Below are 16,098 nucleotides of genomic sequence, written 5' to 3' on the forward strand. Positions count from 1 at the left end.
TATATATATATATATATATATATATATATATATATATAATATTTATAGAGTTTTAGCTTTTAGTTTTAATTACTTTTTCTTATTTGTAAGTCGCTTTGGATAAAAGCGTCTGCTAAATGACTAAAGGTAAAATAAAGTAAAAGTATACATAAATACACACATATAGTATATATTTTGAAAATATTTACATGTGTATATACATTTATATAATTATATATAAATATATTTAATATATAAACATAACATATTTTTCTTATATACATGCATGTGTTTGTATATATATATATATATATACACATAATAAATATACACAGGACACACACATATATTATGTAAACAAAAACTTTTATTTTGGATGCGATTAATCGCAATTAATCGTTTGACAGCACTAATAATAATTATTATGAATGTAATGTTTTCTAATTATTTTTTAGTATAGATTGATAATTGGTTTTCCCAGTATTTGTTTTTAAATAATGATAATAATAATAGAAATAATAATTCTGAAATATTTATAATCCCAAGAAAAAAATATTGGTCAAACCAATTAGCAATGACATGATATTATACAATATAAAAGCTAACACCTTGGGATCATCTCCTTACTTTTGGCCTCACTCCCAGGAATCCACTGCAATTAGATGCACCACACTTGCACACCGTCTTCCCATTGCCCAGACACTCAAGGTTATAGTTGAATGTTAACTCAGTGCCTTGGAAGAAAACATGTTTAAAAATGCAAGGCTGCACTACAATGTTTTCTACATAAAAATGAAATTTGACTTACCAGCAGGGATATCTGTAAGCGCAAAAAGCCCAACACGTGTGTCTCCGTTGACTGTCCATTTTTGAGTCTCACAATTTGGCTGACAGCTGTGGTTCATAAAACGGGCTTCATTTCCCTTGGGCCCGGCATCAATAATTCGATCCTTCAAGAAACCACAAAACAACATATTACGTTTCCCAACAGAAATCACAGAAAAACGAAACAAGTGTTGTAGTTTTAAAATCTCACCTTGTCCAATGTAAGCATGTAGAAATTGCCGATATTGTTCTCCTGAGCATGTTTAATCCGGGCACGACATTCTTCCTCGTCAATCACCTCTCCAACATATTCGTTAACAAATCCTCCCTGGGGTTGAGCATTAAAAACAAAGAATTTGTTAGAAAGCAGACTGGACAAACTAAAGCTAATTATATCCTCTCTGTAGATATATTTTAAAAGGGAGGAGATGGACTTATTGTAGAAATTGCCTATGTATGGAAAAACTCTAATGCTCAATATAAAAAGTGTCATTTTTTTTTAAAGTTTGTTTACTCTAGAACTGAACTGGTTTTTGTGTGTGTGTGTGTGTGTGTGTGTGTGTGATTAGTGCAAGAGAAGCAACATTTATGATATTGTTATAATATTGTCAGATTTAGCTTAGTAACATGCCAAGCATCAACTGTGAGCATTAAAGGGATATTCAACCCAAAAATAAAAAATGTCCTTATCATTTACTCACCCTCATGCCATCCCAGTTGTATATGACTTTCTTTCTTCAGATGAACAAAAAAATGGTCACTTCAAAAAACTCACATTCACAAGTGAACATGGCAGGAATCTATACAAGCAAAACGATGGGTGTGTTTAAGAAAGATACTAATATTTTAAACCTTTTTTAAACTATAAACTATTGCTTCCAGCTAACTGTCATACATGAGCTCAAATGGAGCTTCGTGGATCTCTCATGAATCAGTGCGTACACTTGTATTACATGGACACACAGAGATGGATTATTTTTCTAAAAATAAATAGTTCATCTGAAGACAGAAAGTCATATACATCTGGGGCAGTGTGAGGATAAGTAAACAATGAGAGAATCCCTATAAGATCTGGGTATGCTTCATCTTCTGTGTTCTGTGTTCTGTGTCTTGCACACAGTTGAGCACACAAGCCCTTTAAAGTATACTCTATCAACAGTGAGCGCAGATGGACACGTTTGGCATGTATGCACTAGCTAATGGACTTTTGTTTTGACTGTTTAAAGCACTATCACATGCACTGTTGTTCACGAACACAAAAATCAGCAGACTGCTGAAAAATTCACAAAAAATTCAGCAGACTGTGCTGAAAACAGACAAGGGAAGTATGCTTTTGGCTTTTGTTTGTTTGGCGTGCAAGAAACAGGCTTTCACACCGGGTAGTTATAGGAACTCAGTTATAGGAACTAGCCACCATGGCAGTCACCTGAGAAATAGGACCATTTTCCTGGTTGCATTCGCACCGACAGTAGGAACTCTGAAGTGACGTAAGCCGACCAAGAGCGGCGTCATTTAGGCACAGTATTCAACAATGTCAACAACTGGAGAATGGAGAAGTGCCTTTACTTCGGCATGGGTCCATTGCTGTTTTCCATGTTTGTGGAGTTAGTTAATGGAGTAAGTATGTGTAAACTGTGTGTAAACTTACATCTCTGGTAGGGCTGTCAAAATGGCTGAAAAACTAAATTCAAATTTTTTACTTAAATATTATCAAAATTCGAATTAAAAATGCATAATTTCAGTTCCAATCATAATTCCAATCACACAGAGTACATTTTTCATTTAAAAACATGAGATGCAGTGGGATGGGGAAAAAACCTGCCATGAAGTCTCGAGATGTGTTTTTTTGAACTTGCATTAATTTTACATGGCTTTCTTTTGTGCGAGACGCGAGTGCAGCGGTGATAGATGTCCCTCGAGAAAATGCGCGAAATATGCGTTCTATGTGAACAGCTTAGTTTCAGTTTTGACGTAAACAAGATCTTCTCCGCATTGATGTTCTCTTTTCCCCGCAATATTTGTAAATAACAATGCAGCAGCACCGCATATAGTGTCTTCAACTGGATAGGTTAACAAAAACATTAAAATGCAATGACACTTACATTGTCATCGCACCTTGTGCGCCACTGATAAGGCTGCCTCTTTAACGCACACCTAAAATTCGAATGCAACATTTTTGCATTTGAATGTGGATTTTTATTTTAAAGGGGTCATATGATGTTGCTAAAAAGAACATTATTTTGTGTATTTGGTGTAATGAAATGTTTATGCGATTTAAGGTAAACAAAAACATTATTTTCCACATACTGTACATTATTGTTTCTCCTCTATGCCCCGCCTTTCTGAAACGCGTCAATTTTTACAAAGCTCATCGGTCTGAAAAGCGAGGTGTGCTCTGATTGGCCGAATACCTCAAGCGTGTGATGGAAATGTTACACCCCTTGCCATAATATGATGCCTTGTCACGGCCGGAGCGATGAGACAAAAACATTAAAAAAACGATTATAAACTAGGCATTTGTTGCATCCAGTGGGGACATAATTATGGATTATAATGACTCATACTGTCTTTTTACGTGTTGCATTGCATTGCGCCACGTAAAAATAAAACCATGTCTGCATTTATGATCGGAGAAATGACAAACTACAAACGCTACTCTACACTGCTCAAAACTCGCGTTTGAATCGTCAGTGGCAAATTCTTTAAATATAAAAAACGTACTTACAGTCTGTGAGTCAGAACAGCCGGCATTGTAGTCTACTCTCCCAGGATCAGGAAACAGTCCTCCATAAAATGCGCTGGACACATCGGAATATTTGGGTTGAACTGTTCTGGAACAGTGTTGTAAATACAACTTAACCACTGATTTCTAGTCGTGTCCTCTTTTGGAAGGCCAAACAAAGTAGTTTCGCTTTCACAACGAAACACACAGCGTCACACACGGCGGGCTTGAGTGAGTGGAGGCCGGCTTGAGTGAGCGGTGGCCGGTGGGCTTAAGAACGGCGTGGTGGGCGGGCTTGTGGCAACCACATGTGACGACCCCGGGCTGGACTCCGCTTCGTCTACGGTGAAAGCCGATCTGGCGATCCACAGCGCGAAGTTGATGTATTTCCTCAGCGACCAGCACGGATCAGCTCCAGGCATGACGAAGTGGATATCGTCCTCTTTTGGAAGGCCAAACAAAGTAGTTTCGCTTTCACAACGAAACACACAGCGCCTTCACGACATGGCGGCGGCGGCAACAATACTACAGCGAGAATAAAAGTTATGCCTTCTTTCTTTGCGTGAACATTTGGGCAGCATTATGCAAATCTTCCCACATCGTGACGTAGACATGTGGGGGCGTGTTAGAACGAGGCGTTTTAGGTAGGCGTGGTTGACTCTTAACTTTTATAAAGAATATCTCTTTGGATTTAAGACTTTAGTCTTTGCAACTTTACAGATCTTCTTTATGCACCAAGAGCTTGTAACACTCCAAAGAGAAAGGAAACATTTAAATTGCATCATATGACCCCTTTAAATTCGACGAATATTCGAAATGCTAATTTGTTTTGACAGCCCTAGTCTCTGGTAGTTCCTATTGTGTTTAGTCCCCCAAAAGGCATTCTGATAACTAAAATTGTTCCCAGTTTCTACAGTGTTCCCCGTTCCTTACACCAATAGGTATGGAAACTATGAAAACGTTCCTCCGGTGCGATTATCCCCTAATGATGGTTAATGGAGTCCCTGCACATGAAGAACATTTGAAATCAGATCAGGTTTTGGGGGAAAAAAATAATATGTCATTTAAATACCTTTTTGATGTCATGAACACAGCGCAGCCCCCAGCCTCGAGACAGCGTTCTGAAGATCTCCACCTGGCAGTACTGTCGTTTGGTGAAGCACTGGTTCTGGCAGCGCTCACCTGCGGGACACACCTGTGGGTGACACTCGTACAGCAACATGCGGTTGATGCACTCTGAATCCATACCGCAGGGGTTCTCATCCGTCGCTTTGCAGTTGCAGCGAGGAATTTCCGAAAGATCTGCCGAAATGATCAGCACTTTGCCAATTGGTTTGTTCACCTAAGAGATTGACCAAGTTAGGACTTGTAATGTCATTATATAAAGCTAGCAATCAATCTCATAGTGTATCTCGTAGGAGCATGTACCTTAATATGTTTGTATGGTGGAGGTTTCTTGTGATTTCGTCGGTCCTCCTGCAGCTGCCGTAGTTCTTTCTCGGCTTGCAGTTCTTTGAACCTTACTGCAGCTTCTTCCAATGCTGAACCACATTGAACATTTGGATTTTAGCAATCATTTTTCATTTGAGCACTGATTTGAGCAACATTTCATTTTTTACAAGAGTTGCCTTCAAGATGCTAGGGTGTTCTGAATGCTTGTCAAGGCATTTCTATGCAGCTGGTAAGAAGTTCCACGAGTTTTAGCATGTTTATATGCAGTTTCTGTCCATTGGATTTTTTTTAGGTATGTACAATATATTTTTACCATATTGGTTATCAGCCACAATTTAATCATTTATTGGTATAGGTCACTACTGCATATGTAATTGAAATATCTTTGCCAGCATTCAACACTTTATTCTATAAATGAAAGTCATTGTTTTGGAGCCCATCGACCCCAAATTAAAATTATTTTAAAGTTACTTTTTAGAAAGACTAATAATTTAACACTTAAATGAAACCTTTAGCGAATCTCACAATGAATATCCATCTTTTATACCGTACATTACAATGTTGTGATGCATAAATTATTTACTTTCTGCTTTAGCGTTTTATTTTAAATGTATTTAGACAGAATAGCATTGAATATGGGCAATAACATGAATTGTCATCATTTTATATATCAATTTTAACACCAGTTTTGTTCACTGAGCTAAAAATGTTAATCTGATCGCTTACCGATAGCAAAAGCAAAATAAAATTAGTTACAAAAGATACCTTTCTTATAAGTAGAGTCAACTCCCTTTCCCATTTTCTCTTTACTGTTGGCATCGCCCTCCATGTAAGGAAAAACACGGGCTTGGTAAGTCCACAGGTAGTCATTAGAGCCAAAGAAAAGAACTGGGAACTCTCCGACATCATGTCTCATGCGTAGAATATTCTCGGGAACGTCTTTGGGATTGCTAACCTCTGCCGGCCACCATCTATCAAACAGTAGAGCAGAAACTGTTGTGTACAATGATTGCAAAAGCCAGGAATTGATGACAATAAATGTTAAGAAGTTAAGTGTGGGTTTTGTGGTTGCTGACCTGTAGCGGCCAACTTTTACCCACACTACTTCCTTGTAGTGTGGTTTCTTTCCAGCACGACAGTCGTTGCAGTACCAGCTGCCTTCTGGCATGTCGATGTTCAGACACTCTCTGTGAAACGCTGCAGGGCATGACTCACAACACAGCAGACTACCTCCTGTAGAGAGAAGTGATACAGATACAGAGAGGAAGTGTTTTGGAAATGGAAATGTTTCTGATAAGGTCATTCTTTAAGCTGAAGTGAAAGAATCATCAAAGATTTCTAAAGCCATGTGAAAGAAATGGTTTATTGTGCATGAAATCAGAGGTGCAAATTGTAATGGAAATTGGTGTCCAAGGCAGCTGAATTAACCTTCTGAGCAGACGAAGCACCAGCTGACGTTGACATGCTCGTGGTTGCGGCAGCCTTTTCTTGGTGTGAAGTGATTGGGACACACTATGTTGCTGTCGGTGAGTGTGACACTCCCAGCTGGTATGCAGTAATCATTGGCATGATATGCCACAGGGCATCTGATACAGCGGGTTAGCTGGCCTGAGACACAAAATACAGTGAATTTCATAATAAAAGCATGCAAATGTAAAATATGTGTAATTTACATGCTGTAACACGTTTGTGAGTATGAAATATTAGCACTATATTGGTTATCGGCTTTTAAAAATATATATTTTATAGATATTAATATATTCAATTTATAAATATATTTAATCTCAAAATGAATAAGTATTTTTCATACTGTAAAATTATAATTTTGTGATGCCTAAATTCACCTTTATCATTTAAAATGATTGATTTTAGTTTTTAGTGTTTTATTTTAAAATAATTTAGACAAACATGATTTTTGTCCTGATTTGCAGTCTGGAGGTTAGTTAGTCAACGTTAGTTACCAAAATCATAGTCAGTCTGCAGATTTCACCAAAGATTGTGCAGCGTATGATAGACTCTGCATAAACTCTGATATTTAATCTTCATACTATGATTCCATCCAGTTGAAGTTTGATTATTTTTTGCTGATTTTAGAAAACATATTGTTTTCTTTTGTCACGCATCTCCTAGCAATGAGGCACGTTTCTACATTAGTTGTTTGACATGTTGTGTTTGGAATTACTTAAAAATCCAGTAATGTGTGATCCTCAGTCTTTTAGTGCATGATGCCCAGTTTTTCTGTGTAACTATTTACAGGGGCGGATTTAGTGAATTGGGGGCCCTAAGCAAAATATAGGAATGGGGCCCTATACATTTGCACACATTTTCCTAGATCAACCTTGAGGTTCCTTTTTTGTTGTGATGCTTGCTGCTGCACAATGGTGCCCCATAGTCGTGTCCAATGTTTCTACATTTTTCGTGTACGTGTTATAATGGCTTTCTTTCATGTTGTAGACCACGAAATGGCAACTGATTTACAGTTGAGATACAGGTTTTCACAAAAACAAAATAAATTATAAAATGATAAACCTTACACTTGAGCATTTAAACCAGGGGTGAGTCAGAAGTATAAATTATTATATTAATTTAAAATGGGATTATGTGGGTGGATTTTCGCATTGAACAGAAACTACAGACTGGATTATTGAAATTGAACATTCATTCTCTGCCAGTAGGAGGCGCGTTTGGAACGTCAGAAATATAGAATGAGAAAAGTGTGGAAAAATATAACCTATATTGACGAGGAGAGTCCACTGATGAGTTACCAGCGTAAGCCTGTGTGCAAAGGCTGTCTAATTCTAAACTTTAAAATACATTTATTTTTTGTTATTTTAACTATGAAATGAAAAGGCAATTATACATTTACACACCTAAGGATTATATCAACCAAAAAATAACTGCGTATGTGTCCTCTATACTTGGTTCCTTCTCATAAATGAGTAAGCGGCATTTAAAACAATTATAAACATATAATACACACTAGGGCTGTCAAATTTTTTTTTTGAATTTCGAAGTATTTGTCGAATTTAAAATAAAAATCAACATTTTAGCCTTATCAGTGTCGCACGAGATGTGATGACGATGTAAGTGTCGTTGCATTTTAATGTTTTTGTTAGCCTATCCAGTTGAAGCCACTAGATTGTAGTGTTGTTAACACTAGCGTTGTTAATTACAAATATTGTGGGAAAAGAGAACGGAATGCGGAGAAGATCTTGTTTACGTCAAAACTGAAACCAAGCCGTTCACACAGAATGCATATTTCACGCATTTTCTAGAGGGACATCTATCACCGCTGCACTCGCGTCTCGCACAAAAGAAGCCGCATGTTTAGAAAGCCATGTAAATTAATGCAAGTTCAACTTTGAAAAAACATATCTTGAGACTTTACGTCAGTTTTTTCCCCCATCCCACTGCAACTCGTGTTTTTAAATGAAATATGTACTCTGTGTGATTGGCTTTCGGCCCTATGTATTAAATTATGCATACATGCTGTTTTGTTTATAGTTGTTTAAGCAACTTAATTATAATTGGTTTATAAACAATATTTTAAAGATGATGCACTTTTTTCACAGATAGTCATATCATCTTATGCTTTGAATAAACGTGCATTAGTAATATTTTGCTCGATGCGCCCTCTTGTGGCCTCAGGAGAGAAGCCAAAAAGCTTTTCTTCACCCTAACTGAAATCATGCATTTTAAATTTGAATATAATTCGAATTTTGATAATATTTAAGTAAAACATTTGAATTTAGTTTTTCAGCCATTTTGACAGCCCTAATACACACTGTTTGTCAATATTTAATTACAGTTTCAAATGCATAATATTTTCATCTCCTTCAAGCAGGATACACAAAAGGCATGTTCAATTGCAGACAGATAGTTGTTTAAGCAACTTAATTATAATTGGTTTATAAACAATATTTTAAAGATGATGCACTTTTTTCACAGATAGTCATATCATCTTATGCTTTGAATAAACGTGCATTAGTAATATTTTGCTCGATGCGCCCTCTTGTGGCCTCAGGAGAGAAGCCAAAAAGCTTTTCTTCACCCTAACTGAAATCATGCATTTTAAATTTGAATATAATTCGAATTTTGATAATATTTAAGTAAAACATTTGAATTTAGTTTTTCAGCCATTTTGACAGCCCTAATACACACTGTTTGTCAATATTTAATTACAGTTTCAAATGCATAATATTTTCATCTCCTTCAAGCAGGATACACAAAAGGCATGTTCAATTGCAGACAGTTGTCATGGTAATAAACACCGTAATCAGCAACCGTTCGCGTGTCAGCATTTAATGCGCATCTCCTATATGAAAAGCATTTTAGGGGGCCCTTGGCTTTTGGGGGCCCAAGACGGTCACCTACCTTTGCCTAATGGGTAAGTCCGCCCCTGACCATTTACAAAGTCTGCATGTGTATGATGCCTTGTTTTCTGAAGTCTGTTCAGATTGTAGTGTCGTGTAGTCTGTTAATGCAAATGAACACTGCCCCAACAAAAGCAACATCCAAAGACTGCTGCCATGATGATTAGGTAAATGTCCTGGCCAGCTCTAAAATAAATGTACACGGTCATTTTGTATTTTCTAATGTTTAAACCTGCAAAAATTTAAAAATAACAACTTGCCTACATTTTATGGACTTAATATTACACACAAAAAGTTTTTTTGCCACCAACCAGCTGTTTTCAGATGCAGTTGTTGGTTACCAGCCCTCACATGTAGCATCACCTGATGTAGAATGTAGCTGCTCTAAGCACAACAAACCTTTAGATACAGATGGATTGGTAGGGTTTGTGATGAAACACGACAGGCAAGCATGGAGAGGGCAACGAAAAGCCCGGTTCAGAGGTACTGTGGGTCCATGGCTGGCAGCACACTCCCCATGGTAGAACTTCCCACATCCTGGAAGCATACAGCGCCTGACATCCTCACCCAGGCTCTTACAAGAAAAGCAGGAGTGTATACCTAGTAAAACATTCACAAAACCAGCTGTCAAAGAGCAGTAAAACTACAATTATGTCAAGACTTTTTAAAATTGTTGATGTGTGAATTATGAAGCAGGCTCTTACCAGACGTACACTCATGACATAAAAATCTCCCTGTAGGAGGCTCGTTCAGGCCAGTGCATTGTAGATGGAACGCCCCACAGCACTGCCCTTCACAGAGAAGGAGGTCTCCCTGCTTCTCACATGCCTTCAGAAACAGACGGTCATTGAGGTGTGTTCTAATATACCGTGGCTATCAGATGAATTTAGTGAAGTAACATTTTAGATGATTGGATAAATCAATTTGCTAAAACATCCTAAGATCACTCCCCCCACTTTTAGTCTTAAATATTGTTAAAAGTTATCTAATGAAAAATGATATTTGACACTGGTGGCTGTCTATGGTTAAAGTTGGCTTGAAATTAAAATATCCCCTATTTTCTAAATGCATGTTATAGATCTTACTGTGAATAATCTATCCATGCATTCATCCATCTATGTTTAATTTGTATTATTCTTATTATTTCAATCGAATAATTCTTAATGATAATGTCTCTGTTCTCAGACCTCTCTCTGCTAATGGATGCTGGACTTCTCCAATCATTTAGTCCACATAAATCCCGGCTCTTTCTTACAATCGTCTAGAAGCTTGCATTCAGATCTGCCTCCATTTAAGTCCCCAACCTACATTTTTTACTTTCTTTGATAATCCATTTCACATGAATGTACATCATAATACAAAGATCTCTTGGTACTTTTTGTTTCATCGCAGCTTTAAGCCTATGGAAACTGCTCCACATGGAATAAAAATACAGGTTATTGTCAATATTATGATAATTAAGTAATTTTTCTTTTATCTTCCTTTGTTTTACTACTAACAATAATTGTTAGCTAAAATAAACGCCAGTTCGGTATGGGACAGTAGCTATTACGATAACTATGAACTTATAATAACCGTTTTAATTCTATGCTAACTGTAGTATGATTGCTAGTATGGTTGCTATGTCAATAAAATAAATAAAAGTTAGACAATACAAGTTAAATGATAAATAGTCATAATGATAATTGCAAAGTACACATAACAATAAAGACTTTTTTTATTTTCAGAGTGATTTTTTTAAGCTGATGAAAAAAAAAAAAAACATTGACATTTTTAATGAGATGTTAATGAGCTTAAAGGGGTCCTATTATGCTTTTTCACTTTTTTAATTTTAGTCAGTGTGTAGTGTGCATGTTTGGGCATAAAAAAGATCTAGAAAGTTACAAATCTCAAAGTCCACTCCAAAGGGAGATATTTAGTTTTTTAAAAATCCCTTTTCAAGAACTAAAACGAACGGCTCGTTTGGACTACAGCGTTTGTTTTCCGGGCTTTGTGATATCACAAAGCGGCTCATTGGAATATCATTACAAATAATTCCCGCCTACAGAAATTCGAATGGTTGGGGGGTGGGGAGGGGTGAGGTTGTGGTTAGAACCATAGACTGTATAAAAACATGGACGTAGTGTCCGTGACGTCACCCGTAGACTTCCGACGAGCGTTTTGAAGCCTAAAGTAGGCGGAGGCAGCCGTCGCCATCTTGGCAGCGCGTCACTCCCGAATAATTGAAAATGGGCAAAGAGGCGGGAGCTGGCTGCTGAAACCACGCCCACCTAGCTCGACGGTGGCAATCCACCTGTCACTCAAGTGGCCACTCCCTTAATTATGCAGAACTTTAAGGCTTAATATAATTTAAACGGATGAGTTATAAAAAAATTCACCCCTTCACAGTTGTCATGAACGGCAAAATTAGCTATATGGACCAAAATAATTTTTTGAACCAGGCAGTAAACATGTTTTTTTCTGCTGTAAAGTTTGGCATTTTAACATGGGGAGTCTATGGGATTGACTCCCTTTTGCAGCCAGCCAGTTTATGAATTACAGTTTAAGTCACTTCCTTGTTGGCTTCACGAGAGAGAGCGCGAGGTTGCCACTTGGCCTACACTCATAGAAAATAGACGCTGCGCTTCTCTACCGGGTGTGCGACTGCCTGAAACGCTGTTTTTTTTTCACCTCCATGCCCAAACGTCTTTGTTTGGGCTTCCGAAAGCGGATGATGTCAGGAAACAGTGGTTGCAATTTATTTTTTAACTCTGTTCCTGAGCATTATAACCCCAATTTGCTATTGTGTGCTGCACATTTTACTGAGGACAGCTTCCACAACATGAGGGAGTACAGTGCCGGATTCGCCAAAAGCTTTTGTTGAAAGACGGAGCAAGGGGCGTGGCAGTACTGAAACACCGTCTAAGCTGTTCGCCAATCACAACGCACAGGGACAGCTAACCAATCACAACACATTTTGTTTTTCGGAAGGCGGACCTTCATCAAAGTCGGAGCTAATCGAGCCGTTTGTGCCAGGCTGGGGAGAAAGGTATTTTAATAATGTAAATTATATGAAAAATAATGCATTTTTCGAACCACCAAGCATGAGAGCGTGTTCTAGTACACCCCTAAAACAAAATCAAAATCAGAGGAGCATAATAGGATCCCTTTAAGCATTTAAAGTGGCAGATGACATAACTGTTATTGTCTCTTGGTCTGGACACAACTATAGTTCTCATTAACAGACTTACCTGACACACATTCTCCTTGAGTAAAGTGCTGCCTCCTTTCTCCACTGAGAGCCTTTTATCAGAGACTCCTTCATCGGATTGTGAATTTTCTTCTCTTTCAGAACACAACCCATAACTAGATTCAACCATCTGAATGAAATACAACATGAATGCCACATATTCAGGTTAGTTAAAGAAGAGAGCATTTAGGAAGGCTGATTTAATTTTTTTTATAATTATTATTATTTGTATTGTGGCACTGAATACTGCATTTCAATCTATGTTCTTAGAAATTAGATTTATTTTTTAATCAAACACTTTTTTTAATTAGACAAATAATGCTGCACATGACTGACATGTAAACAGATTATGTGAGAAGCTACGGCAGTCACAGTGGCCAGTTTATAATGCACACCTTTCTAATATTTCTGGCCAAAGATGATGTTGTTATGGTATCCACCTGTTGAGCATGCCTGTGTGCTCTTGCTGCTGTATGATTGGCTGATTACAAATTTGCATTATGAAGTCGCTGTTTATGTATTCCTAATAAAGTGGCCACTAAGAAACAACAGAAGTATAAGACTAGTTCATTTTACTGACCTCTGGCTCTGAGCATTTGAGATCATCTGAACCATCCTCGGCTGATTCTGGGTTAACTGCATGAGGAGAAACTTCTATCTCCATCTCTGTGCATTTTAGGATTGGGGCAGTTGGTGTGTCGACTGACTCAAAAGACAGTTTGTTCTTACTTTTTGATGATTGCTGTCCCATCCCTTCATTTACAACACACATTAATTCAAAAGACAATCAAGGTACCAAATAAAATTGCTGAAATATTAAATTACTGTTTACACAAATGTTCAGTGGCAGCCTGTCTAAAATATCCCTGCTTTAGATTTGGGACATCTTGTTTCCAAAAGATTATTTGATATTCAGGCTTCTTCACATTTCCAACATCAATGGAAGAAAAACTCATGATTTGACATAACTGAATATAATTCACTGATCACAGGCATTATAAAAGTCTCTTCTAATATAACTTCTACTACTCAACTGATCTTAACCTGAATTAACCTGCTATTAAGTTTATCAGTGTCATTTAACACATAATTTGGTGGCAATGGTCTCCATGAATAACTTTCAAGAAACAGGGTCCTGGAATTGTCTCTGGTTGTCAGCTATGCCCCAAAATAATCATGTTAACTTTATGATTTTAATAACAATAATTTAAATATTAAAATTAAACAGAATTAAAATAACAAACCGTTTCGAAAGCTTTTAAATGATCATACCTGAATTTGCAGATTGTGCAGATGAGCAAATCTTCTGTGACTTCACCTGTGAATGATAATGCTATTAAGTCCAATTTTCCATTCATTAGACTAAGATGAAACTCTTTAGTTTAGGGACCAATTCTCACTATTAAAGGGGTCATATGATGCGATTTCAATTTTTCCTTTCTCTTTGGGTTGCTTATTAGCATGCATATTACTAGCATATAGGCTGTTCACTAATACTTATAAAGCACATAATAATGCCTTATTCTGCATTACCATATTTAAGATCCCTTAATCCTACCCCATACCTTAACTTAACAACTACCTTACTAACTATTAATAAGCAAGCAGGTAGGAGTTTATTGAGGCAAAAGTAGTAGTTAATAGTTGGCTAAAACAAAACAAAAAACTAGACTACAATTGCAAGATTTTTTTTTATAACAAATATTCTTTATGGAGTTATCTATCAAAGTAAACTTTCTAAAATAGTTATAGTTTAAACAAGTACCTTTCTTTTTGGCACAAGTATTGGTTCAGCTTCTATGGAGCTTTCCAGAATCTTTTTGGTGGGTTTCCGTTGTCTCTTTGTGCTTAGACACACACCATCACCTATTTAGATGATGAAAAAAATAATTTATTTTGACTGTTATTTGTGTTCTGATAACAAGTACTGAATATGGTTAGCCCTAAAAACGAAATAAAAAGCAATAAAAAGTGGCTCTGGCTTGCAATTGGTCTACATATGGCCAATGCAAAAATAATGTGGCAGAAATGTTTGAGAAATATCAAACTATTTTCCAAACATTCATAATTATGTAAACTTTCAGAAAGTGCTACTCACCAGTGGCTATAGCATTTTGTTTTTGAAGCTCCTCCTTATGACAAATTTCAGCACATGGTGATGGGATTGTTTCTGGAGGTGGAGTAAGAGTGTCTACAGACAACACCTGTCTCTCTTGACATGGCGTGGGATTTATTGAAGGAGTGCTCCGAGACAGGTCTTCTGGAGGAGTCTGTAGTTCTGGCAGGGGCCTTGACACACCTTGTTCTGTCACCTGAGGTTTCTGCATACTTTCGCCAGATGTTTTCTCCACTGGGCCACTGCAGTTATTGTTTTGATGGTCTTTTTGTGTAACTGTTCCATTGGTCAGAGGACTAAAGTTGGGTAATTTCACTGGCACGGACAATTTGTTTTCTGTGTTATTTGAAGTTCCTTCAGAGATTGTTTTGGTGAAGTCTGAGCAGGGAGTGGTGACCCTTGGCTTCTCCAGGAGAAGTGCTTCTGCTTCAACCACACTAGCTCTCCAAGAGTTCAGAAAACGCTTGGGTATCTGCAAAGTAACCCAAGAGTAACAATTTCACAAGGGTTTTAAAAAGGTGTCATAATATCCATTTAACTGAAAGGATGTTTCAGAAATTACAGAGTGTCTGGTGTTTTCATCTTGTTGGCGTCCACTTCCTCTCACAAAAGGGAGATTGTTAAACTGATATCCACCCACAAATATATGAGTAGATTGCTCAGGGACCCATGCCTGTTCTTCAGGTTCCCCAAATGTCTTGAGGAAATACTGACGATTGGTCCTATTTGGTGGCTCTGAAACATAATCGCACAAAGAAATGTAAGGAAGGATAATTAGATTTTTCTGGATAGATTATGTGGGGGCAAAAGCCATTGAAAAAGTTGAGAATATGGTTCATAACGTTAGGAATGGGTGTTCTGTGGTTTTATGTCTTCTGTGTTACTGTACTTACCTTTAATTCTGTGGTAAACTCCCTCAACTGGGTGAACAGTCACCTGACATGGCCACCATGGTCTACGGTTGAATTTAGCCCATATTACTTCACCCTCCAAATATTTCACTGGTGGTAGAGCCTTTGTTTTTAATTTTTTTGTCTGCTGGTAGACATCATATATAAATTAGTTGAATTTACAGCTGAATATTTTCAGTATCACCTACAAAAACTTTTTTTTTTTTATATATATGTATATTTCATGATTCATTCAGAATTTTAGCATATGCATTTTATGAGAATATATCTCAAAGTTATTATATTAGTAAATACTTAATTTTTCTCTCTCTCTGGTCAAAGACCTGCCTATGCAAGAATGCACATGTATGGTCAGACTGAAAATACAAAAATAAAACCACACAATTATTTGCTTAATGGCATTTGATGCAAAATATATACTCTCCCAAAGCATAAGAAGAGTTTCGAAATTGTAAAAATGTACTGCTCTCTAAGCTAATACAATGAAAATG

General features: G+C 37.1%; 1 protein-coding gene across 1 annotated transcript in view; it reads right to left on the reverse strand.

Moving 5' to 3' along the window:
* Window positions 1–14,941, reverse strand: part of LOC107581960 (histone-lysine N-methyltransferase, H3 lysine-36 and H4 lysine-20 specific-like) — a 17,861-nt gene extending 2,920 nt beyond the window's left edge. Inside the window, exons 1-15 of the mRNA XM_016267655.1 lie at window positions 14,679–14,941; window positions 14,346–14,446; window positions 13,853–13,898; window positions 13,161–13,333; window positions 12,582–12,710; window positions 10,056–10,179; window positions 9,751–9,951; window positions 6,407–6,586; window positions 6,055–6,211; window positions 5,744–5,949; window positions 4,955–5,067; window positions 4,599–4,868; window positions 1,016–1,132; window positions 788–929; window positions 607–713 (exon numbers count right to left, since the gene is read on the reverse strand). Of these exons, the coding sequence (XP_016123141.1) occupies window positions 607–713; window positions 788–929; window positions 1,016–1,132; window positions 4,599–4,868; window positions 4,955–5,067; window positions 5,744–5,949; window positions 6,055–6,211; window positions 6,407–6,586; window positions 9,751–9,951; window positions 10,056–10,179; window positions 12,582–12,710; window positions 13,161–13,333; window positions 13,853–13,898; window positions 14,346–14,446; window positions 14,679–14,907 (2,295 nt within the window). The 5' untranslated portion in view covers window positions 14,908–14,941. The remainder of the gene's footprint in view (window positions 1–606; window positions 714–787; window positions 930–1,015; window positions 1,133–4,598; window positions 4,869–4,954; window positions 5,068–5,743; window positions 5,950–6,054; window positions 6,212–6,406; window positions 6,587–9,750; window positions 9,952–10,055; window positions 10,180–12,581; window positions 12,711–13,160; window positions 13,334–13,852; window positions 13,899–14,345; window positions 14,447–14,678) is intronic.
* Between the last annotated feature and the right edge of the window lie 1,157 nt (window positions 14,942–16,098).

Source organism: Sinocyclocheilus grahami, unplaced genomic scaffold, assembly GCF_001515645.1.
Source record: "Sinocyclocheilus grahami isolate Dianchi unplaced genomic scaffold, SAMN03320097.WGS_v1.1 scaffold39.1, whole genome shotgun sequence".
Taxonomy (NCBI): domain Eukaryota; kingdom Metazoa; phylum Chordata; class Actinopteri; order Cypriniformes; family Cyprinidae; genus Sinocyclocheilus; species Sinocyclocheilus grahami.